We start from the raw sequence: 22,233 nt of genomic DNA, 5'->3' as shown, positions 1-22,233 counted from the left end.
GAGAACGCGAGACCAGTGGAAGTAGTCGAGGAGAAAGAGGTACACGCATGTGTACAGAGTCGACTGTCGGTACCGTGACGACCACAGAGACAGGTGCAGGGACCGGTCCTGGGGAGTTCCTAGGGGGGGAAGAAGGAGAAAACTTCCCAACAGTGGGAGAGGTGACATGCAGAGGAGACGAGGAAGAAGATGATCGCGAAGCGTCAACAGGGGCCCGTAGTGGTGGTGATGCTGATGGACAAGGGGGGGATGGCACCGCCAAGAAGAAGAATCAGGTCAAACTTGAAAGGTAAGAAGCAGAAAGAAAAGAATCAAGAGAACGAGTATGAGAACATGGGGGAGAGATTTCACATGTATCTATCTGTCTATCTATTCGCGTTCCTTCTTCCCGCCGTTTTTATCTCATCTATTCATGTTCTTTCGCCCATCCACCCCTCATCGTACAAGAGGGGGCGCTAGGTTGAACGACCGACCCACAACGGGTGAAGAGCCTCGTCGGTCTCATGTGAACTTCTTATCGTATGTCTCTTTGTTATGCTTCATTGAAAATTCATCAAGATTTGTTCTCCTTCGCGCCTTCTCGATAACTTCACACATAGCGTTTCCACAGCCAGGCCCCGAGGCTGGGATCTTATCTTGCTCACCTCAGATGTGGAGTAAGAAGAAGGAGGAGCTGAGAAAGAAGAGGACCATTCTGTCTTCCTTAGAAACATATGGATGTAAATGCCCCAGTGCTCTCCCGGTCTTAAACACTTCTCTGTCCCCTGCGACAATCATCTCCATTCCGAGTCGCGTTTACACACGTGCGTGACGCTTTCCTAACTACCGCGTACATGTTCCGCCTATCTCTTCTTTTCCTCCTATGTCTCTCTTTTCTTATGTTGATTTTGCCCTTTGTGTAGATGGCTGCACATAGATCGACCAGCAGGCTTCATACCGTGCGGGGCATCGACGCTTCTTCATTTAACTCTCAATGTCCAAGAAGCTGTCCTTGAGCCTCAGGATCTAGTCTATACTGTTCTAGTCATTCGCTTGGAAGATAGCAAACAAGATGTCTTCTTCTCTGTCTCAACCTCTGTGTTACCTTCGCTTCTCGGAGCTGCTCCTTCACAGCTCCAGAAGATCTCGAACCGTTCTATCATTATGGCTCCTGCCGGGGGGAGAGTGCTGGGAGGGGAAAGAGGTGAGGAAGAAGATGTGAACGGTTTCGACACCAAAGAATGCTCGGCGACAACCACTACCACTACTGAGGAAGAAGGGATGAAGACAGGACAACAGATTGAGAGAGTACACGAAGACAAGAGGGTGAGTAGGAGAGCTTTCGAAGATGACGGAAAAAAACAGAAGGAAGAGGAGCAAAGGAAGAATACAAGTGAGAGTTCGTACTCGGTCGAGAGATCCGTAGGTGCCTCAGTAGGTTCAGCTGAGAGAGAGGAGGAAGAGCGAAATGTTTCATCTCCTTTGCCGAAAGAAATCTGGTGGCTTCTCGTTCATATCTACTCTCAAATCTCATCTCAGAAGAAAAGAAAGAGGACATTTCCTCGGCGAAACAAGGTGACAGTACATGATCCAACAACAGGAGGCCCAAGCTCGAAGAAAAGCAGTCGGACGGGGTGCCATCCTCCTTCTTCTTCTGCTTCGGATGACTCCACTTCCGCAAAAGGAGAACAGAAAGTTAACAATGAAGAACCGCATTCACCACCTTCTGGAGATCCAGGGAGAGGGGATATATCTTCCTCCTCTTCATTATCTATGCGGCGGAGAAGTAGCATCGCTCTAGAAGGTGAGAAAGACTTTGACTTAGCGTCATTCCTATCAAGTCCGTGCAGTGCGGTTCTCCAACGTCCCAAACATCTGAGAGGAAGCACGACGTTCTTTCGGAGAGAAGGAGAAGGAGATCATGGAGGAGGAAGAGGGGAGAAACAAGAAGAAAGCACAATGTCAAGTGATCTGGAACTCAACACAAAGATATCTTCTGATCCGACTGAAAGACGTCAGAGAGATTCATCTTTTTTAAGAGAAACCGTAGAGACTTCTAACAGCGGGGTCAATCCAGCGGAGGGAGATGGGTTTTCAAGGAGGAAGGAGAAAGAAGAAGAGAAGACAAAGACCACTGTTGTCTCGGCAGAGGGAGCAGGCACGCAGCTGGGGGGGGCGGATGGTAGTATGGTGATGTCATCAGAGAGAGCGGAAGAGGGACAGCAGTTGACGAGAAGAAGAAAAAGACTAGCAGACCAGAAGTTCCAGTCAACAGAGGAAGACGAAGAAGCAGCAAGACGAAAGAGAGAAGTCAGCTTAGAAGAAGAAGCTGAATTTGTTCGCATGTGTGTAGAGAGCGGTGTTGTTGTTCCTAACAATGTCTCTGTCGATGCTGCTTTAATGGTAAGGACGTCAAACACATTGAAATAGAAGAATGCTAGACATTCTGCTAGTTCTCTTTCCAACAAAGGTTCATTCTAGTGGAACCACTCCGATGTGTTTTTCCATTTCTCTTCTGCCTCGACTGATTAGTGCTAAGCTCTCTCTCTTCCTGTGTAGAGTATTCTTTCAGTCGGTCCGAAAATACTGTTGTCTCGGCAGAGGGAGCAGGCACGCAGCTGGGGGGGGCGGATGGTAGTATGGTGATGTCATCAGAGTGGGTCATCTCATTCAAAGCGTGAATAATCCTCTCTTACTAGACATTCCTTTGTATGTAGATCATCATGGCATGGCTGCGTCAATATCGATCGCCCTATAAAAAGGAATGACCAAGCGAGCGCGTGCCTTTGCTGCGACGTCTCGACGGAGCGTGCTGTCTCTCGTTCTGTGTCAAGTGGCTTAGCAAAGAACAAACAGAAGAAGGATCAAGGGGGTGTTTCTTTTTGAAGGGAAGATTCTCTTGTGAACAGAAGAAAACTAACGAAATGTTCGCTAGTCTCTGTGGGACCTTCCTTGGAAACCTTATCCATGGTCGTAGCCAGAACAAAAGTTTTCACGCGGCCTAGTGTGATCAGACCTTATAGTAGTAGAGGCTTCAGCAGCGTCGAAGTGCGGCTGTCTGGCTTATTGCCTCTCGCAGCTCGCCCCTTAGTCACAACGGCATTACTTTGCATGTGTTGTTTCCCTTGGGTTCTTGTCTCCATTAGTGGCGTGTGTGTGCTCTTAAGCCCAATAGCCTTCTATCATAGAAGGATTACAACAACAGGCAGAAGTACACTCAAAGTTAGTTGGTCGGTATTTATACATACATGTGTACCAATATGTACGTATTCAACTCTGGCGGCACTTGCTACTGTTCAATATCGAGGTTCAGTATGCATCTCTAGGTGTGGTCGTCGTTATGATGACACGTAGCATGATTAGAACTCCATAGTATAGTTATCCTTTCAAGTCATCAGGGAAGAAAAGGTAGTGCTGGTAGAGAGGTAGGTAGATGATAGATAGATAAATGGGTAGATGTGTGTACGTTTTGTCTTTACTTGATGCAGGTCCTGGCGAAATGGGGGAACAGCGTGGTGATTGTACCTAGCGAGTTTACTGTTCGAGAAGTCGGTGACGATGATCTTCACATGCTCTGTCGTGCAATGCTCCTTAGCTTACCTACATCCCAGGTAAGATAAGAAAGAACTTCGGTGACGGGGCGATACATATCTACACACATACATATGTATGCATACATACACATGCTTCAGACAAAAGTCAGATCTCTCCTCTTTCTCCCGCTCTTCAAAGTGTCGGTTTCCCAGTTGAGAAAAGTGAAGAATAGAGTCGCTATCAGCTCTTCTTCTCATACAACATTATCGCAATCATTGTGACATGTCTGTCGTATAGCTCGGAGCTAAAGAAGGGTGCATGGTGAAAATTGTATACCTTCCTTCCCTTCATAAACTCTGCTCATTGTTTTACGGGTCGCTTGCAGATAACAGCAAGCCTTGGTTTGATCTACTCGGGAAAGCAGACTAAAGACTTATACACGAGACCGAAAGGCCAAAAGAGATCAATACAGCAATAGATTGAGCCACAGAGTGTATACGTAAGTAAGCGGAAAGGAGAAGTCTGTATATAAGGATCATTCAGATGACAGTAATCATCACTGTGAATAAAGAATTCTACTCCGTCCTTTTTCTCATCTAATCAATGCGGTAGAAAAGAAGAGGTGCATATGGCGATGAGGTGTATGTACTTCACTTGATCTCTTTGTGTCTGTGTCTCTGTTTTTCTTTTTTCAGCGCAATATCTTTCTCTCTGTTGTCTCTTTACTTCGGCTTCTCCTTGAAGCCGCGATCTCTTCCTTCCCTCCTCTCTGTGTTTGTCACGCCTCGGGAGGAACAGGGTGTGATGGAGAAGAAATAGATCTAGAAGACGATGAAGCAAGGAAAGAATTGAAGAGCCTGTTACTGCATGCAACCATAGCTTGGCTAGGCCGATGGCTGATGCCTCAAACACCACCCCAAGTCACAGGCCTTGTTCTCGAGCATTTCTTGAGAACCTAAGACGTAGACGCCTTTGCCCTTCTCACTCACTTCACCTAAGCAAGACTGGCTCACATTCTCCCTTACATTTGAGAGAGATGCTTTCTATTACTGAAAGAAAGAGAAGGACATTATCATCATCATCACTCCTTTCTCATCGGAGAAGTTTAAAGAAGATTTTCCTCGTAGTCAATGTCATTTGTTTGCTCAGGGGAAGGATATCGATATATCTTTTAGCCACACAGACAGACATTTCAAGGATCTACAATATAGATAGAGAAAGGCGACAGTGAGAGTTGAGCTCCAGAACTATCGGCAGGTATTGATTATCATGGGGGGTGCTGATCGCAGTCTCTCTGCACCCCCCGCTATTTCTCCTCATTCTAAATATTTGTAGGTAGATATCGATATATATATGTATATGAGGTATTCAGTCCTCATCATAGAGACATGTATAGTTCACACATATATACAGGAAGATGAAACTGCTTCTTTGTCTTGGTCTCATCAACAACCGCGCGTTGTTTGTCTTGCCGAGGCTCACCCTGCCCATTAGGTGGCAGGCTCACGCGTGAATGGCGAGGCGCAGTGTGTGGTTTGATCAGGAGTGTCTCTACCATGATGTGTATGTCGTTAGTATCTCCGAGATATACAAAGCTATAAACAACAAGGGAAGAATTCTGTATTATCACATGATAGCAGCATACCTTTCAGATATGAGAATCCACAATAAATAACAAGAAGGGAATGACTCTGCAAGGGATGAATTTACATGCCTTTCCGATCCGTTGGAAAAATCTTTCTCAAACTTCTTGGCCGGATACGCCTCCGTATCTCGTGAATGGTTAGAGATTCATTTCTGTTGCTGTTCCTATTGCTGCCTCCCGACATATTGCTCAAAGGTGAACATATCGAGTGTATGTACAAGTGAAAAAATGTGAATGATTGTGATCTCACGCGTCATCTGTTCTTGTCGAAGAAGAACCTCATGTTTTTCTTCACCCGAGACACCAAGGGACTCTATGTCTACGGCGACCGTTGTCGCGATACGAGGACAGACAAAAGGCAGTTGTCTTCCTAGCTTCTTTTCCTAGACAGGCATCTCGAAAAACCAACCTGCAGGCAGCCTGGGCCACTCATCAGCTCTTAGCTCCGCCTCCTCTCATGCGCCCAACCGGAGGCGGCGTTTGTTCTTTCTCCGGAGCGCGGAACTCGATAGACAGAAAGACGTGCTGGTCAGATCAATGAAAGTTTGAGAAGGAAGAAAAAGAGAGACTGGCTGCATTTGAGGTTTGAAAAAGAAAAGAAGTGTCAAACATTCCTTTAAAAGTGAAAGGCGATACGGAGACCTTTTCTTCATAGGAGAGGGAACTCTAGATGGGTGTATTCCCGGCGTTGTTGACATGAGGACAGCACGCACAATTGAAACGCCTAGAAGAGAAGAGCACCGACCACCCCAGTGGGTCGTTAGAAGGCGGACACACACGCTACACCCTGTCTTCTTTGACAATGAAAAGACTTGTTTTTCTCTCACAGGAAAAGATCGTATTCAGAAAGCACCATAAGTAACTCTTCGGGGGGGAGTACTTCATCAGAAGAGGCAGAAAGAAACGACTCCAGGGAACCGGAGCTACAGTATCCTGTCACTAGTTGCCTCTTGGATGAAGGAATAGTTAGACACATGAGTTGATGACCTTCATACGAAGATACACACAAATATATGCACATACACCGCATTCTCGGGAAGGGCACCCCTCGCGAAAACACTGGTATAAATGATCCTTACTGTCGACCCCCGTCTGCAATATGACAACGAGGGAATGAACGAATGACACTCTGTGTGATTTGACAGCTTTCACTTAACAACCTGCCTACAAGACACTCAAGTACGAGTCGATCCGTGCTGAAGAGGGAGGGGTATATACACTCCGTGCACGCACAGTGTACATCATCACTGTATGGAGCACCAACTGAATTTCTATAGAAGTCAAGATGTCATTCATTCATTCAGGACCACTTTCTCAAATACTTTAGTATGCCCTTAGACAAGGAAAGATCTACTAGGCTAACCAGTAGGAAAGTCCACACTACCCCAGGGCTCACTAGAGTAGCAGCAACGGAAACAAGAGGAGATTTTGATTCATAACGATTGACATTTCAGAGCTCCGTCACATGACAACAGCTAACTTTCTTCGTCCCTCTCTCCTCTTTCACAGTGGAAGTTCGAATACAGCCGACTAGACAACCAGCTCGTATTAGGTTGCGTGTAGGGAGCTTTTGAAAACCATTCTCCAACTTTACAACTCGATAAAGAGCCCTTTCCCCGCTTTTACTTTGAAAACGATATAGCATGCCTTTTCGCTTTTGCTCCTTGTTCGTCATGTTTTTCGTCTTTCTATCCTCTCTTGTTCTTGTCTCGTCCGAGGACTTTCTTCTCTCTTTCTGTCCACCACATTAGACCGCTGAGTTTCAATCAGCTCTATTTCTGCTGCTAGGGCTGACCCACCGACAAGAAGAGACTCTTCCTCACTGAGAGGTGCTGCCTCCTACAACGACGTCATTGGGAGGCCAGTTCTCCTCGCCTTCATCATCGTCAAATAGACTGCTGCTTTGTGCTTCTTCAAGGTTTTTATTTTTGAGATCTCTTACTTCACTAGTAGGATCTTCTTCACTCTCTTTACTCTCCTTTGGCTTTTCCTCTAACGGTGCCGAGAGGGTGGTGGGGCTTTCTGAGGTTTCTCGTGCCTTCTCTTCCTTGATACTAGAAGTCTTATCACCACCCTCTTGATCGAGAAGGACTGTTTGTCTCTCCTCTTTTTTCACAGAGGAATCTTCCTCTCTGTTTCCGTTTTGCTCTTCATCCTTCTTTTCCGTCTTGGAAACCTCTTCCTCTTTCTCTGGTGTCATTTCATCTTGTTCCCGTCTCTTTTCTCCTTTCTCACTTTTCAGTCTCTTCTCATTCTTTCTGCTATCTACTACATCCTCATCCTCACTTGCCCTTCTCTTCATAGTCTCCCTTGTCTCTCCTGTCTCTTGTTCCTGTTTCTTCGTTTCAGACCCCTTCGGTGTTTTTGCTGATCCTGCTGCTGTTCCTCCTCCTGCCTTCTTACCAGACTTGCTTGCTCCCTTCTTTGCAGATGCCCCACCACCACTAGCTGAGGCTATGCCACGAATGCCTCTATTCTTCTTCTTCTCTAACTCTAACAGTTTCTGTTCCTGTTGCTTTTGCATGAGAGAGGAGGACTTGGTAGTTGTCGCACCAAAAAAGTTTTCCAGTCGTGTTTGAGAAGCCTTTCCCCGAGCCTTCTTCAATCGAAGAATGTAATTCTCCACCCGTTGCTCATTGAACTGATTCTCCTGTACAGGATAAAAGATATAATAAGGCTTCGGCCTTGGTGCATGTGAAGAATCATCTTGAGGTGCTTTCTTTCTATATGACGTACAGTCAAGCACGTTCTTGAATAAGGGAGGCATGACAGATCACACCTCTATACGACAATCTGCACAAGACTCTGCGAGATGTCTTAGAAGAGACATCACACTAGAAGGGGAGGAAGGATACACACACAGACTCTCGCGGCCTTGAAACGAAGACACTTCTCTTCTGATACTTGTGCATGTTACTACAGAAGCATATGAAAAGATAAATACATCAACATTCATATATACATGTATTCATACAGACATACATTATATGTACGTGAGTACATATTAGATACGTCGACACATGTGTATACGAAAGTATGTATATATGGTGCCAAACTGACTCATTCGCCTGGTATCCTTCGAAGCGAGAAAACATCCGGAGCGCTCTTCTTTTCCCTTGCACTTCGTCATACGAGAAGGTGAATTCTTCTCGAGTTCTCCTTCTACCGTCCTCCGCGACTTTCTAGTCACTTCTTGTCTCTACCATACACCTCTGTACGTACGTATCAATCTACACAAGAGACGGCAAGTCTCCTCCGGAGAAAGACCGTCATATGAATTACACTGCTGTGGCCCTAGAGACAGGAAGACAACAAGCTCACCTTCTGAAGAGAGACAGAAAAGACCGATCTTCCCTCTCACCCCCCCAAGCAAGCAACCATAAATGAACCCCCTCAATATACAAGGTCTTCCCTTGTATACGTACGCAACTCCCATCACCATCACCGATATTTCTGTCTTCTATACATCCACCTGTTCCTTCTTTCCTGCCTCCTCTTCCCTCTCTTCTCTCCTTTTGTCTTCTTTCCTGCTTACCTTAACAAGAAAGGTTTTCAAGCCTTCGACATCTACATCACCCCATGTGAAAGTGATATCTTCAGCAGGCGTGACCTCAGGATGAATGAAGAACTCTCTTGCTTCCTGGTAAGGAAATCTTTCAGGAATTTTATCTTCTCCTATGACTTTCAGTGCCCCTTCAAGAGTCTTATGTTCTCTTATCAATCCATACGCTGTCTTCGCTCCTACACCCCTTACTGTTCCACAATAGTCACATCCACAGAGAATACAGAAATCAATGAACTGTTCTTGGGTGAATTGAAGTTCTTCTAATAGCGTTGGTAAATCAATAACTAAAATTCCTCCTCCTTGTTGTTGTTGTTGACCTCCTGCACTATGGTGACTACTAGCTCTATTACTACATCCTCCTGAAGATTTCTTCTCTGTAAAGGTGAGATTTCTAATAAGACGAGTGGCTCCAAAAGTGAGAGCATCTGCGTCTTCAGTTGCTGTCGCCCAGACTTTCTTCTTCTTTGTTAACTCCGCACATTGAGCTTCTGCTTCACATGGTGCTTGGACCACAGGCAGACCCATTAGACGCAAAAGACGTTGGACTTCTTCATTATGTTGACGGCTTACGCGAACTGCTCTTCCTACTTGCTTCTTCAGCTCTTCCACGTTACCCTCTTCTCGTGCTTGTTCTGCAGCGGCATGCGCGGCATCTCGGATTTCTCTTCTCTTGGCTAGTTCTCCTGACTTCAACTGAGGTGGTTTACCGTCAAACACATACACTGGCTTGATGCCTTGCTCTAATAACCTAATCAAAAGAAAGAAAGAAGAAAGAAAGAGATAAGAAAGAGATAGAAAAAAAGAAACCCCAGGAGATGATAACTCCCTCACAAGATGAGATTAGAAGAGCAGAAATGTGACAGAGTCTTACGATAGGAGGAGATTCTCTCAGGCAGACGGGGAAAGTTCGGATGAGAAAAGAAAGAACGAGGGAAAAACAGATGGTGTGAGAAGAAGGAAAGAAGGAGAGGACACAAGAAACACAACTCTCATGGCTCTGTTCTTGAAGAGTTGGACAGAAGAGAAGAAGAGGAAGAACATTGTGTAACATCGAAGAGAACAAAGGGGCTGGTGATAGACAGACCTATTAGCATTCTATCTGCTGACCTCCGTGGCGGGCATACAAAGTCAGCCCGAGCACCTAGATGTCCTTATCGTCTTTAGTTCTTCTTCCGACCAGCTGGTTGTTTCTATGATGAACAGAATAATAACTAAGCCAGTTCAGAATATATACTCTCTGCAGGAAGATATCCTGCGTTGAGGAAGAACCCGCGAAGAGAGATGCGTACTTAGAAAAGATGCCTGGAGATCGACTAACAGACGTGAAAGGTACCAAAGCAGAGGAAAGAAGAGGCAGGGAATACAGGAAAAAAGAGACAACGGAAGACAGTGGAGATCATAGACAGGGGTATACCTTCATATACAGTCATGGATACGACATGTGCTAAGAAGCCAGACAGATACGTATCTATAGGTCTGCATGCATCGCATGCATTTCCAAGGCTCCAACTGACTTTCGTGGACAAGAGAGAGAAGGTTTTAGAGGGGTGGGATATCAAGACCTTCCTTACTTTGTCTAGGAACACGAAGAACGAGAAATAGTTAGAAACAACCAAGGTGGTTGGTTCCCTCCCTCCGCCCTAGGCTGACTTACCTTAAGGCACGGTTGAGCATTCCAGCAATATGTGAAGTACATTCTCCCGCGTCATTGGTGAAGGTGCCAAAAGACCCCGTTTCATCTTCTCGGATAGCTATCATAAACTGGTATAAAGACATAGAAGCATCGATGGCTATGACTCTACTCATGAAGCTGCCCATCGCTTGCTGTTTGATGGCGCGAGGCGCAAAGTCGCCTATAAACTTCCCTAAGCCCTTTATACCCATCTTTCCTATGTTTCACACGGGCAAAAAGAGCACGCGTCGTCAACCGAAGACGAAGAAGAGAAAGGATGGAAGGGGACAGAGAAAGAGAGAAAAAGAGAGCGCTGGAGACGAGGAGAAAGTCCTATGGGTGGACGACTTGGTGAATGAAGTAAAGGTTCTGATCTTCTGTCTCAACTCCGGTGAAGAGAGAAGAAAGAACTGTGCAAAACTAGCTTAGACAACGGAAGGGGGGAACGGCTGATGGCATTCTAGAAAACAAAACGGACAGGAGAACCGAAAATGACGGATGGAACATGTGACATTTTGAGTATGGAGACTCGGCGTGCGACTCACTACACTTGGTTTGTTCCAGAAAGGAAAACAAGACACAGCGTGGCGAAGAGATCTTGCTTGAGTGAAGCGAGAGAAAAAATCGCTTCAGAGAGGTTACTGAACTATACTCCTTTTAAAGAGATCAAGAGTGTCTCAAAGCATCAAGAGGCACATTCCTTTGTCTCGAATCTGAGCATCGACTCGAGTGGTTCGAAGAGAAAACAAAGGGCGGGAACGAAGGAGCGTCTCACCACTCAGCTGTGCGCAGTTCTTCACTAGTATGCCTGTGTGTATCACAAGGTCTAATTCTACCTATCTTCTGTCACGATGCTGTTGTCTGGCATTCGTGTACTTTCTTAGCAGACTCTCTGTGACAATCGAGAGGCAAAAAGTGGATGGGGAGACCGACAAGAAGAAAACGGGAAGGGAAGCCGTATGAAGGCATGCTCGCAGCTGCTGAGAAAAAGACGAGGGAGGGCCTGGCAAATGTTCATGAGTGGCACCTGTGGTGCTGAGAACTCCAGGAGGAACACAGAGAAGTAAAACGAATGCCAGGCAAAAGACACGTGAGACTTGACGATGATAGTCCTCGCTCCTTGTGCTGCTTTGCGTAAGGCAGAAGTACAAGACGCACATGTGTGTGCTATATCGAAAACATCCCGGGGAGGATGGGAAAGGGGAGCATTCTAAATGCGAGAAAAAGAGAACACCCACCGCAACAAGTCGAGAAGGTGGCAACGGGGGGAGAGGGAGGAGGACCCTACTGCTTTCCTTGTCTCGTGTGCTGGGCGCGCAAGGTAGGTAGGTAGGTAGTCGGTGTAAAACGCTCGCTTTTCTTCTGTGACCGCAGCATCACACGCCTCTCTCTTTCTCTCCTTTTCCTGTCTTCTCTTTTCACACGGAAATTGGCAAGTCAGTCCCTGTTTCCGCCAGTTTCCGTTTCCCGGAATGCTTGTTTGAGAAAGACGCCGAGAGGTTTCTCTGTGGAACCACGCCCTCCTCTGCCCTCTTCGCTTCCCGAGTTTTTTCCACCTGGAATCAATCATCCATCGTGTGCTCCCTTTTTTCTTCTTCGCAGCGGGTGATGATAGCCATAAGACGAAAACCTGTGAATGAGGAAGGAGTATCGTACCTCACTTTTTCCTCTGTATCCCAGTTCGCTTTCTGATCTTTCCTTTTTGGTAAGAGTTCCGTTCTTCCTCTGTAACAGACGTTTCTGCTCGGATGTTTATGAACCAAGTCGTTGTCCTCCGTCCGTTTCTGGGAGCCCTCACCAGAGCATTTCTATGCTGTCCGTGTCATCAGTACCACACGTCCCTTCTCGGGCTTTTTCCGATTCGCCTTTGACCCCCGTTTTTGCTCTCCAGACAAGTGAAAACGCTTGCTCCTTTACTGGGAGATAAGCTTCAGAATACTCCTCTTCTGTCGCTCTTCGGCGTGGAATGATTGATGCACCTTGGGGGGGAGTTTGGACTGGGTAGAACGCACCCGCTGTCTTTTCTTTCAGCCCAATCGAAAACGCTGGGTCAAACTTTTTGCTTTCATCTTGAAGACAAATAAAATGAACTACTGAGATTGCCTCGTTAGTACACCCCTCCCCCGCACGAGTGGGTTTGATGCACATTCTAATGCCGTGCTTCGGGTGCCCGCGTCCTCTTTTCTTTTTTCATCTTGACATAACGAAGGGTTTACTCTCTTGAAACATGCCACATGCTGGAAAGAATTCTTGTCTCCCTTCGTTCTCCTCTCCAGGTCGCCTTCGTACTCTGTAGACTCACCCGCCTGACCTCCTCGTGGATTGTAACTCCCCCCTCGAAGCAGTTGGTCTTCCCTTCGAGTGTCGTGGTCTAAGCAAGGGTGGTAGTAGTAGAAGTAGCGGTGTTGTCTTGTCTTGTTTCCAAGCCTTCTACGTTCCTTGTTCTCTTCTTTTCCTCGACTTCTTTCTTCATGATTGAAGGGAGACTGTCGATGGATTTACACTTACAGATGGCAGGGTGTTTCAAGGAGTTCTCTCCTCCCTTTAAATCCTTCTCTTAACGTGTCTCGTCCCCTTCTCCATCTATAGTTTCTCGAAAAGACAGGACAAACAGGTAGACACCTTACAGGGCTAGCTTCTCTCGCTAGTGTGTCGTCTTACGTGTCTATAGGTCAGGCAGCGTTTAGTGTGCCGTGTCATAGTCCATCAGCAGTTCTGTGTACGAGAGAGCAGAAGAAAGGTCCCTCGAGGTGAAGGATGAGAAAAGAGAGAGAAGGTTCGCTCTTGGCACAGCCCGTATCAGACGTGATCACGGAGAAAGGTCGTTTCTGTGTCATTTTTTTCCAGTAGGCATTAGGAGTATAAGCCTGAAGAGATTGCGAAACATATATATTATTTCATTCTCTTCTCTCTGTATTCTCTCCTCAGTGAAGGATTCTCCTTTCGATCCCTCTTCTCATTCTTCATTATTGCAGTTTTTGTTTTCAACGGCGGTAGGCGGGTGTGAAGGAACTTCCTTACTAAAGCCCTTGAATTGCTCCTCCCACTCGGTCGCGTTTTTTCCTGTTTCATCTGAAGACTTCTCCGTTACTTCTTCGTCGTAGATCTTTGTCTGCGGCTGATGTCGTCACCCATTGTGTTTTTCTCTGTCTCTGATCGGAGCTTTTCAATTTGATCTTTTGTCCCTACTTTCTTCCTTTCCTCGTTTGCTTCACCTTCACTCACCTCTGTCGCAAGTGTTCCGGTGTCGTTCTTTCTTTCTTTCTATCCTTCCGAGTTTTTGCTCACCTTTCTCTTTTTCCCTTATCGCGATCTCCTTCTCCCTCCCTCTTTTTCTCTTACCTTTCTTTCCTTCGCACGTCAGAAGCTCGCGATGTCTCGAGGGAAGAAGCGAACGACTGTACCACGCCCAGCACGGGCAGCTCTAGTGCCTTGTACAGAGCCGGGAGGAGCGACTGTTGAGGCTTCTATCCATTCTCCTTCTGAACCAAGTCTAGGTAGCGGCAAGCACCCTTCTTCTCCTTGTAGTTCAGAGAAGATCTCTCAGAATCATGAAGGCCAGAGGGAGGAAAAGAAGAACAGAGGAGGGTTTCTAGGGGAAGGGGATAAGGAGACATCATTATCTTCATCTCCTTTATACTCAGGAAAGGATTCTGAAAATGAGAAGAAAGAGAAGAAGTCGACGTCGTCTTCTCTCATGTCTCCCTGTGAGTCACCTAATAAGAAAAGCCCTCATCAAACTTCAGTAGAAGAAGGGGCGAGTGCTGCAACAGCTATCCCAGCTTCGGCAGTGAGCTCTGCCGGTTGTTCTCGTAGTAATTCCGAGACGGTCTATCCATCGACTATCGGCTTGAAATACTCGGCTCCATCACCCGGTCCACCGTCGATCTTGTCTGGAAGAAATGAAGGGCAGGAGAATGAAGAGGAGTGTGAATGTTTTTCTTCTGGTTCCTGTCCTGTCTATAAGAAGAAGGATGAAGAAGGAAGTAAGAAAAACGGCTGTCATTCTCCAGCTCATCTTCATCCTTCCGATCCTTCACAGCAATCTTGTCGAGAAGACGATGCAGACGAATGCGATGCTAGCCATGATAGTGCATGTGTCCATTCTTCTTCATCGTGTCTACATGCTATGGAGGGGGGGAGTCTGGAAAGTAAAGGCAATCCCCCGGTAACTGTTCTGACTTCATCTGTAACCAACGCCGCGCCATCTCTGGCGGGGTTCTCTTCATCGTCGCTTTCATTCCCTCAATTCTATAGTGGTAGCACCAGCAGCAGAGAGCTGCTGTATGTACAGCACCCAGACGGATGTGGAGGACGACGAGGAGGAAAAAGCGGGGGAGTTTTGAGATCAGCAGGGCATTGTGGCCATCATCGTTCGAGTGATCCCAGTCAAGTAGAAACGTCGGTGCCAGGCAAAAAGAACGGGAAGTTCCCTAGTATGCCACCTCTTCAGAGTCATGAAATTCAAGCGTCTCTACACCCCTCCTTTCATCTACATGGGAGAAATGATGATAGGAGCTCTACACCATTCTTACATGATCACGAAGAGCCTTGGAGAACCACGAGTGCAGAGGGATGTGTAGGGGGCGGAGGAGGAATTGAAGAGAGAAAGAAAGGAGAGGCAGGAGGAGGAGGTCATACAAGCGGAGGAACTCATCGGGCTCGTCAGAAGCTTATCACTGCTTCAATGGTCTGTTGTGTTTTCATGTTTGTTGAAGTCGTTGCTGGAGTTCTCTCCAACTCCCTTGCTCTTATGACAGACGCTTCACATCTTCTCTCTGATCTATGTGCGTTCCTTATCAGGTAAGAAGAAAGACGTGTACGCGGGGAGAAGGAGAGGGGGGCTTCGACGTACCAGTCTTTATCGTTGTTTTGTAAGAATGTCTCCTTCATGGGACACAGTGACTTCATCTGCACGTATCGGAGTCGAGAGAGAAGAAAAGATGGAGCCATCTCCCTCGTCGAGTTTGAGCTTCGTTGTTCTATATATTAGGCGAGCGAGCGTCTCCTGTGTATGGCGTACAGGGTCTGTAGAGACAGATGTCGATATGTTTGCAGAAGGAGCCTGCTGAGGGTCGGTATCATTGACGTCCGTTTGTCCTTGCCTGTGTATGCACCCATACATACAAACATACATACATAGACATACATACATACACACATACATATATACTCGTACATACGTTCTGATTCTTTGATAAAGTGAATAGGGTCGAGCTGATGTATAGTGTGGTCTTCCATATAATTCAGTAGCACTTGGGATGGTCACTCCCTGACGGAGAAGAAAGCTGTGATGATCCTTAGAGATTCTTGAGTCTTCTTTCTTGATGCGAGGCACCCAGTGTGCGTGCGTGGCCGTGTTGTTGGACTTGAACCTCTCTCCTTTCCCCTCAACCACGGTCTCTTCTGTAACCATGGAAGCTATCTATTCGCCTAATCTTTGTCCTCCTTACAAAGACAGATGGACACGCTATGAGCAGATGCCTCGCTCCCCGTGTACATAGATAGATCGATAGACGGTCTAAGGGATATAAGGACTTGTGTGTGTGTGTAGTTCATTCACCACGTGTCACTGGGTAGGTCTTTCTTATGGTTCTCCATAGTTTTTTATGTCTGATCACCACCTTTTTCACGAGCTTTCTTTTCTCCCTCCGTTCTGTTACAAGGAGTTCTTCATTCTTGCGACCCGGGCGACGCTGTGTGTCTTGATTGCCTGCAGTCTCTTCGCCTTGTGGGTATCGGAACTGAAAGGAAATCCTTCTATGTCATTTGGCTATCACCGAGCAGAGATTCTTGGTGCTCTTCTTTCAGTTATTTTGATTTGGGTTCTCACTGCTTTTCTCATCTATGCTGCATGCTTTCGTCTCGTTGATCCACCAGCAGTCGATGGTCGGCTTATGTTCGGGACAGCTTTGGTAGGGACTCTAGCGAATCTCTTTATGACACATATCCTAAAGGTTCATAGCCACGGTATCGGACAAGTGCATGCACACAATGAAGATGAAGATGATCATCGTGGTTCCCATGGAGGAGGAATGGGGGGGGGAGGATGCTGTGGATCTCATTCCAGCAGTCGTTATCATGCCGTCTATCGCCCTGATGATGATTCGAAGGTCAGTGATCGACAAGGGAGATACAGAGGGCATGAGAATGACGGTCAGAATCATGTTCATACAATCTCAGATCCCTATCAGCAGCGTCAGGGTGGAGAGGTTAATCGGCAGAGAGATGAGCATTCTCACGGAGGGGAGAAGAACACGAACGGAGAGAGAAAGATAGGAAAAGAAGGTGGCGTCGAAGAAGAAGAAGAGTGTGATGGACATCCGATGTTGTCAGGTTGTCCACATAGTAAAGCTTCGGCTCGTCATGATCATCATCGTCATCATAGTGGTGAGGACGGGGGCCACTGCGGATCTCCATGCGAGGGTCATTCTTCGCATAGAGGAATAGAAGGTGAAACAGAAAGGAATCGAGAAGACATAGAAGAAGAGAGTCATGGAGCAACGTCTCATGTGGCTTCAGCCAGAGAAACACCTACTTCACACTGGGAAAGAAGACAACAAGCAGGAGAAGGAAGAAGTAGAAGAGACGAGGGACGAGGTGGTGGTTGTTGTGGAGGAGACAGAGACATATCTCAACATGAGATCCATCGAACAAGACCCTGCAGTGGCAGCAGTGCAGGAGGGAGCTGGTTAAGCAATGATGTTTATATCCGAATGGATGATGATAGCGATGCTGCGAGGCAGTATGAAAATATGAATCTACGAGCTGCCTATATTCATGCCCTTGGAGATCTTCTACAGAATGTCGGTGTTATGATTGCGTCCGGCCTTATCTGGTAAGAGACGAACATCTGTTGGAACAGATAGTTTCACAGGAGAGAAACAGAGAGACAGAGGGATGCACACATTTCGGAGTGTGCACAGGGGTGCTCGCGTCTGAGTAATCCGTTGTTAGTGGAACGAGACGAGAAAGCCTCCTGTCCGCAGTGAAGATAGTCAGGCAGTGAAGGAGAGGATATGACTTCCCGAACACATACATAGTAATTTTCCCTAGGATACCATGGACAAGTGCTTTTAGTCCATGGTTCAGCAACTTCAGTGAGGAGGCGGTGGCTTTTCAAGCAAAAGAACACTACAACACACGGCTTTTCCAGCTAGGTACACCTCACCACAGACAGCGTTACGTGTATAGACATGGGTCTTTCTCGATGTATGGAAGATCTAAGAAGGCAGACGATGATAAGGACAGAAAGAGGCTTCTTCCTTGTTGTAGAGAGAATTCCATTCATAGTTAGGTACGGCCGTGTTCTTTCTCTATCAGTGGAGAGGATTGTAGGTTTGGTCTTCGTCTATCACGGCACGTCCCTGGTTCACTTGTCGTCCTCCTGACGGTGTGCATCTACAGGTGGCGGCCCGATTGGTCTATCGCAGATCCGATTTGCACTTTCATCTTCTCTATTTTCGTTCTGTTCACAACACTCTCGATTCTCAAAGAAGTAAGATGGTATCCCTATTCTCATTTTCTCCGCTCTTTAGAGTCTCTCTTCAAGGACCTTGCTGCTTCCCTACAATGCCCGATGGTGTCGACGAAGTCCCTTTGATGGGTTGCGAGGTCATCGTGTCTCATCGAACTGCTACTGCTCTTTCTGGTTTATCTAACAAACCGTTTCAAGTCTGTACTGGGGTCCTAATAACTTTCCCTTTCTTGCACACTGTCGTTTGCTCGTTGTTTTCTCTCAATAAGAATCCAGAAAACTTTTGCTGGGCTGTCTGCATCCGTGTCCCCCCNNTCGTGGTTCATCTCGTGGTATGTCTCTTATCATCCTGGGTGTATGTACGAGTATCGACCTTGCAGGGTGAAAAAACGATAGAACTTTGGATGTTGTAGAGTCTGCTTTCTTTCCAGTCCTCTTTGCTGGCGTTCCTGTCTCTTCCCTTGTATGCGACATCATCTTCTTCACATCTTGCTTGCCTAGTGAGGTGTACGTTCACGTTTACGTTCTCTTTTCTCCGTCTTCTTCAGTGAAGGTCGGTTAAGAAAGCGTCCCTCCCTCAAGAAAACAACGGAGGCCGGTTGTACGCCAATGCCCCAATCATGAGGAGTCCGTCTGTGTTGTATGAGTTGCCTCTTCATGTCACGAATGAAAAGAAGAGATAAGGCGAAAAATGGCCATGAAAAACAAGGCATGCGGACAAAGGGGGTCTTCTTAGGTTTTCCAATTAAGGAAGTATTCCTTTTTTTTTCTTGTTCAGGCTCTCAACGTTCTGATGGAGGGTACGCCTATAGGAATCGACGCTCGTGCACTTCAAGAAGATCTTCTTCTCATTCCAGGGGTTGTTGAAGTTCACGATCTTCACGTTTGGTCCCTTTCTGTTGGCAAGCCATCCCTTGCCTGTCATCTTGTTGTAGGTAAGTTCAGACGAGCTGAGACTTGTCGCGTTTCTCTTCACTTGCACGTCATTCTTGATTATTCAAGACGGCGAAAAATGCATCTTTTCAGTCAGTTGGTTTCATAGATTCTTTACGCGTGGACGTGAAATAGCCCCTCTTCACTTGTGAAAGAAAACACCCAACGAGATATTCGTCGGATCCAGCAGAGCCTCAGTTGCCTTGCAGTAGTGAGGAGGGGGGCGGGGGTAACGCGTTGGTAAGTAAGAGAGGAAGAATGATACGCTCGAAGAACAAGACGCTTGTAAAGAAAGTGTAGATCAAATCCTTCTTGTTAATTAATATGGAATGGGTAGGTAGATAAACAGAACATCTATGATTTGATTGTCTCTTCCAGTGAGGCGTGTTACGGTTCGGATAATATTCGGAGAATCTCAGTCCGATGGAGAACCTCTTTGTGCGACGGATGACGTAAGCATCCTAAGTCGTGTTTCAAGTCTTGCGTAGGTATATTACAAATTTCCATAATTCTTACTGGAATTTCAACATGCCTTCTTGTTTTAGACACTGTCACAGAGATGACTTACGTCTAGCTGTGTATAGTAGGATGATGTGTGTATGGACTCCTTGCTAATATATCACTAGCAAATCAAGGTAAAGTAAGACTGTATAGACAGTCCCAGGCTGCGTGAGACAGTGGAGCAGCGTTTTCCAGCGTGTTATAGAAACAGATGCGTGAGCAACGTTTTTTTTAAAGCCCAGTAGAAATCAGTCTCCGTCCTTTGTATATCCAGAGAGCTGATGTTACACATGTGTGATGAACCAGACCTGTTCAGTTTTTAATATCCGGATCGATGGAATGAGATAATGTATTATTGTCTCCATACATCTGTTTGTATGCTAAGAAGTTCTCGCTTCAGCAGCAGTCGAGAGTTTATCGTCTCCTTGTCGTCGTTCGCTATTCCGGCCCCAAAAGGGGAAGTTTTGCTGAACCTGTTGCTCTCTTCACTAAGTAATGCTTTCGCATGTCCTTCTCTTGCTCTGATGAATGGTTTGGTTGAACGCCCCATAGCAAACGAGGATGATGCCCGGAGTGTTCTTCGAAAGGCGACCGTTCTTTGTCAACGGAAATACGGGATTCTTCATACGACAATCCAGGTATTCTCCTTACCTCCATTTCTTGTAGACATTTGCTCTTCGTCACATTACTGCTTCTACTTCTCAGTTGGACCTTTTCGTTTCCGGCTTGTTCTCATTGTCGGAGGTGAACGAAGAGGTTGAATGGAAAGCCGTCTGAACACAGGATGGTGACTTCAGTCATAGCGAGTTCACCTCTTGTCTTCTATCACCACTACATGAACACGATCTACGATGCCTTGCACATGTCGTCACTATATGACCCTCCTCGTGTACATGTCTAAATACACGATGTGCGGAGCCCCCACACTGTCACGCGAAGAAATGCAGATGACGAATGTCAGCGTTCGTCCAGTACGTTCATCTACCGTTCGAATCTTTAGAGGTCTTGTGTCCGTATACATGGAGACAGAACAGATGTCTTTGGTTAGCAGTCATCTTGAAGTGGTACGTGGATAGTGCATATTTCCCCTTGGGAGGGATATACATAGATAGATAGATAGACCTCTGACATCGGGCGAGCATTCACTTTGGTTTAGTCGGCCGGGAATGACTGCTGGCAATTTCGTATGAGATGAGTTTTGGGGGAGAAGGCCCCCCGAGGAAGAAGAGAAGTCTGTGTGAAAGAGAGGAGAAGAGCTCGACTTCCCTAAGTTCGGGTGTCATTCTCTCCTGTTGTAGATGTCTCGTAGGGGGGTGTCTCCGGTAGCAAAAGCCACCTTTCTTGTTCTGTTGGATTCTTCGCGGGTTTGTAGATCGTTTTTCTATCTCATTTCGGAGCCAGAACAAACTTCTCAGGAAAGGATGAAGGCAGGCAAGCTCCGACACATCCTTGGTTTGTGTGTTGGATTCGTGTGATCAGACGGACTTTTCTTCCGACAAACGCAGCTGCGAGACTGAGGCCCATCAGAAGTGCAGCAACCCTATGAAGGTTTTCACTCGCGGAGGCTGAATGACTTCATACGGCTGGCTCGTTTGGGGCTCAAAAACTGGAGTGAAATGTGGATTCCTCTTCAGTGACAAAGGGCTAGGAAACAGATTTTATCAGGTTGTCTATGAGGAAGGATTTTCTTTTTTATTTGCGGAGCATGCCTTCATGACAGACAGGGAAAGCTTGAGTGTTCATGCAGAACAGAACTCTGTCAGAAGAGAGCCAGACATGTCTTCTTTGCCGGGGGCGGGCTCTAATGTCTACCAAACGAGTGAGGTAGGAGGAGGGAGAAAATTGTCTCTTTCGTGCAGATTTCTTCTCGCAGAAGTGCGATATTTGCCTCGCATCTGTGGTAAAGTGGTAAGCAAAAACCAGTCTGCTCTCGGTCAGACGGCACCGTCCTTAAGTTAGAAACAGACACAGGAATCCCGGTGGCAACTGACGTCTTCCTTCCTGTGCTCGAGTGCCTGTCTCTCTCCGCGTGACAGGCAGCCTCACGGAACAGGGAAGGGGGGCACCCGCTGATAAGTCGATCGATGTCAACATGGCGGTGTAAAACCAAGACAAGTCAGTCTCACCGTTATGCAGTCGAGTCTCGGCTACAAAGAGAGCTCTTTATTTTTGTGCCGCACACGTTTTATTCCTGGGTCGTTGTTTGTGAGCTGTCTGCGAAAGCCCGCGTCCATAGGAATGTGCGACACGCCTTGCCTCGGAGTCTGGGGAAAAGAAAGCTCAAAGCCTATCAAACGCAGCGTAGGGAGACCCCGGTCTGCATTCTCATCATTCACGAAGCGATATCATGCGAGCTTCTAAGTGAGCACGACGACTGGGCGCTCATGTATTGGTGCCACATTTCTGGTGCGTTCACGGGAACCTATAAGCATCTCGATCGCAGTTTCGCGGGACTGTGGAAAATGCCAGCGTAAACGAGTACTCCACATTCGCGGGCCATGACAAGTGGAGGGATACCCGCCAGGACCTAACTTGGGTTCTTGGGACACGCCTGAAGATTGCACAGCTTGAGATTTTGCTTGAACAGACCAGCCCATGGCGGTTCAAGCCGGCGAGCAGCTGCCCGGGCATCCACAGGTTCCGAGCGGTACAGACATGCCTGCTGGACACCTAGCGGATGGGGGGTGCTGATAACAAGCGCTGAGGATTGACACAAGTGGTTCATTCTGCCGCAGGGAGAAAGGGTGGGTTTTCGCGATGACGGGTCATCTGGAACGCACCTGAAGTATAGCAAGAGATGCGTGGAAAGGAAACGAAGTTCTTTTGAGTGCAGACCCCTTCTTGACAAATAAACCGACAATGGACTTAGGATGGCGCCCGCTCTGTCAGGCTTCAGAAGTGGAGAGAAGTGCGTCGGTAGGCGTAAA

General features: G+C 46.9%; 3 protein-coding genes across 3 annotated transcripts; 2 read left to right on the top strand and 1 right to left on the bottom strand.

Annotated features, from left to right (window-relative positions):
* The first annotated feature begins 24 nt into the window (after window positions 1-24).
* CSUI_000207 (uncharacterized protein) lies at window positions 25-5,460 on the top strand. The gene is made up of 4 exons (XM_068060441.1): window positions 25-289; window positions 903-2,382; window positions 3,468-3,590; window positions 4,209-5,460. The coding sequence occupies exons 1-4, from the start codon at window positions 48-50 to the stop codon at window positions 4,470-4,472; spliced, it is 2,109 nt and encodes a 702-aa protein (XP_067927585.1). The 5' UTR covers window positions 25-47; the 3' UTR covers window positions 4,473-5,460.
* Window positions 5,461-5,640: 180 nt separating this feature from the next.
* CSUI_000206 (flap endonuclease 1) lies at window positions 5,641-11,596 on the bottom strand. The gene is made up of 3 exons (XM_068060440.1): window positions 10,378-11,596; window positions 8,694-9,471; window positions 5,641-7,808 (listed from the first exon to the last, which is right to left on the bottom strand). Exons 1-3 carry the CDS (start codon window positions 10,605-10,607, stop codon window positions 6,978-6,980), a joined length of 1,839 nt encoding a protein of 612 aa, XP_067927584.1. The 5' UTR covers window positions 10,608-11,596; the 3' UTR covers window positions 5,641-6,977.
* Window positions 11,597-11,739: 143 nt separating this feature from the next.
* Window positions 11,740-21,130, top strand: CSUI_000205 (cation efflux family). The gene is made up of 6 exons (XM_068060439.1): window positions 11,740-15,198; window positions 16,115-17,233; window positions 17,803-17,893; window positions 18,651-18,807; window positions 19,859-19,944; window positions 20,786-21,130. The coding sequence occupies exons 1-6, from the start codon at window positions 13,769-13,771 to the stop codon at window positions 20,873-20,875; spliced, it is 2,973 nt and encodes a 990-aa protein (XP_067927583.1). The 5' UTR covers window positions 11,740-13,768; the 3' UTR covers window positions 20,876-21,130.
* Window positions 21,131-22,233: the final 1,103 nt, after the last annotated feature.

Source organism: Cystoisospora suis (assembly GCF_002600585.1).
Source record: "Cystoisospora suis strain Wien I chromosome Unknown contig_96, whole genome shotgun sequence".
NCBI lineage: Eukaryota > Apicomplexa > Conoidasida > Eucoccidiorida > Sarcocystidae > Cystoisospora > Cystoisospora suis.
This window is presented reverse-complemented; position numbering and strand designations above follow the sequence as displayed.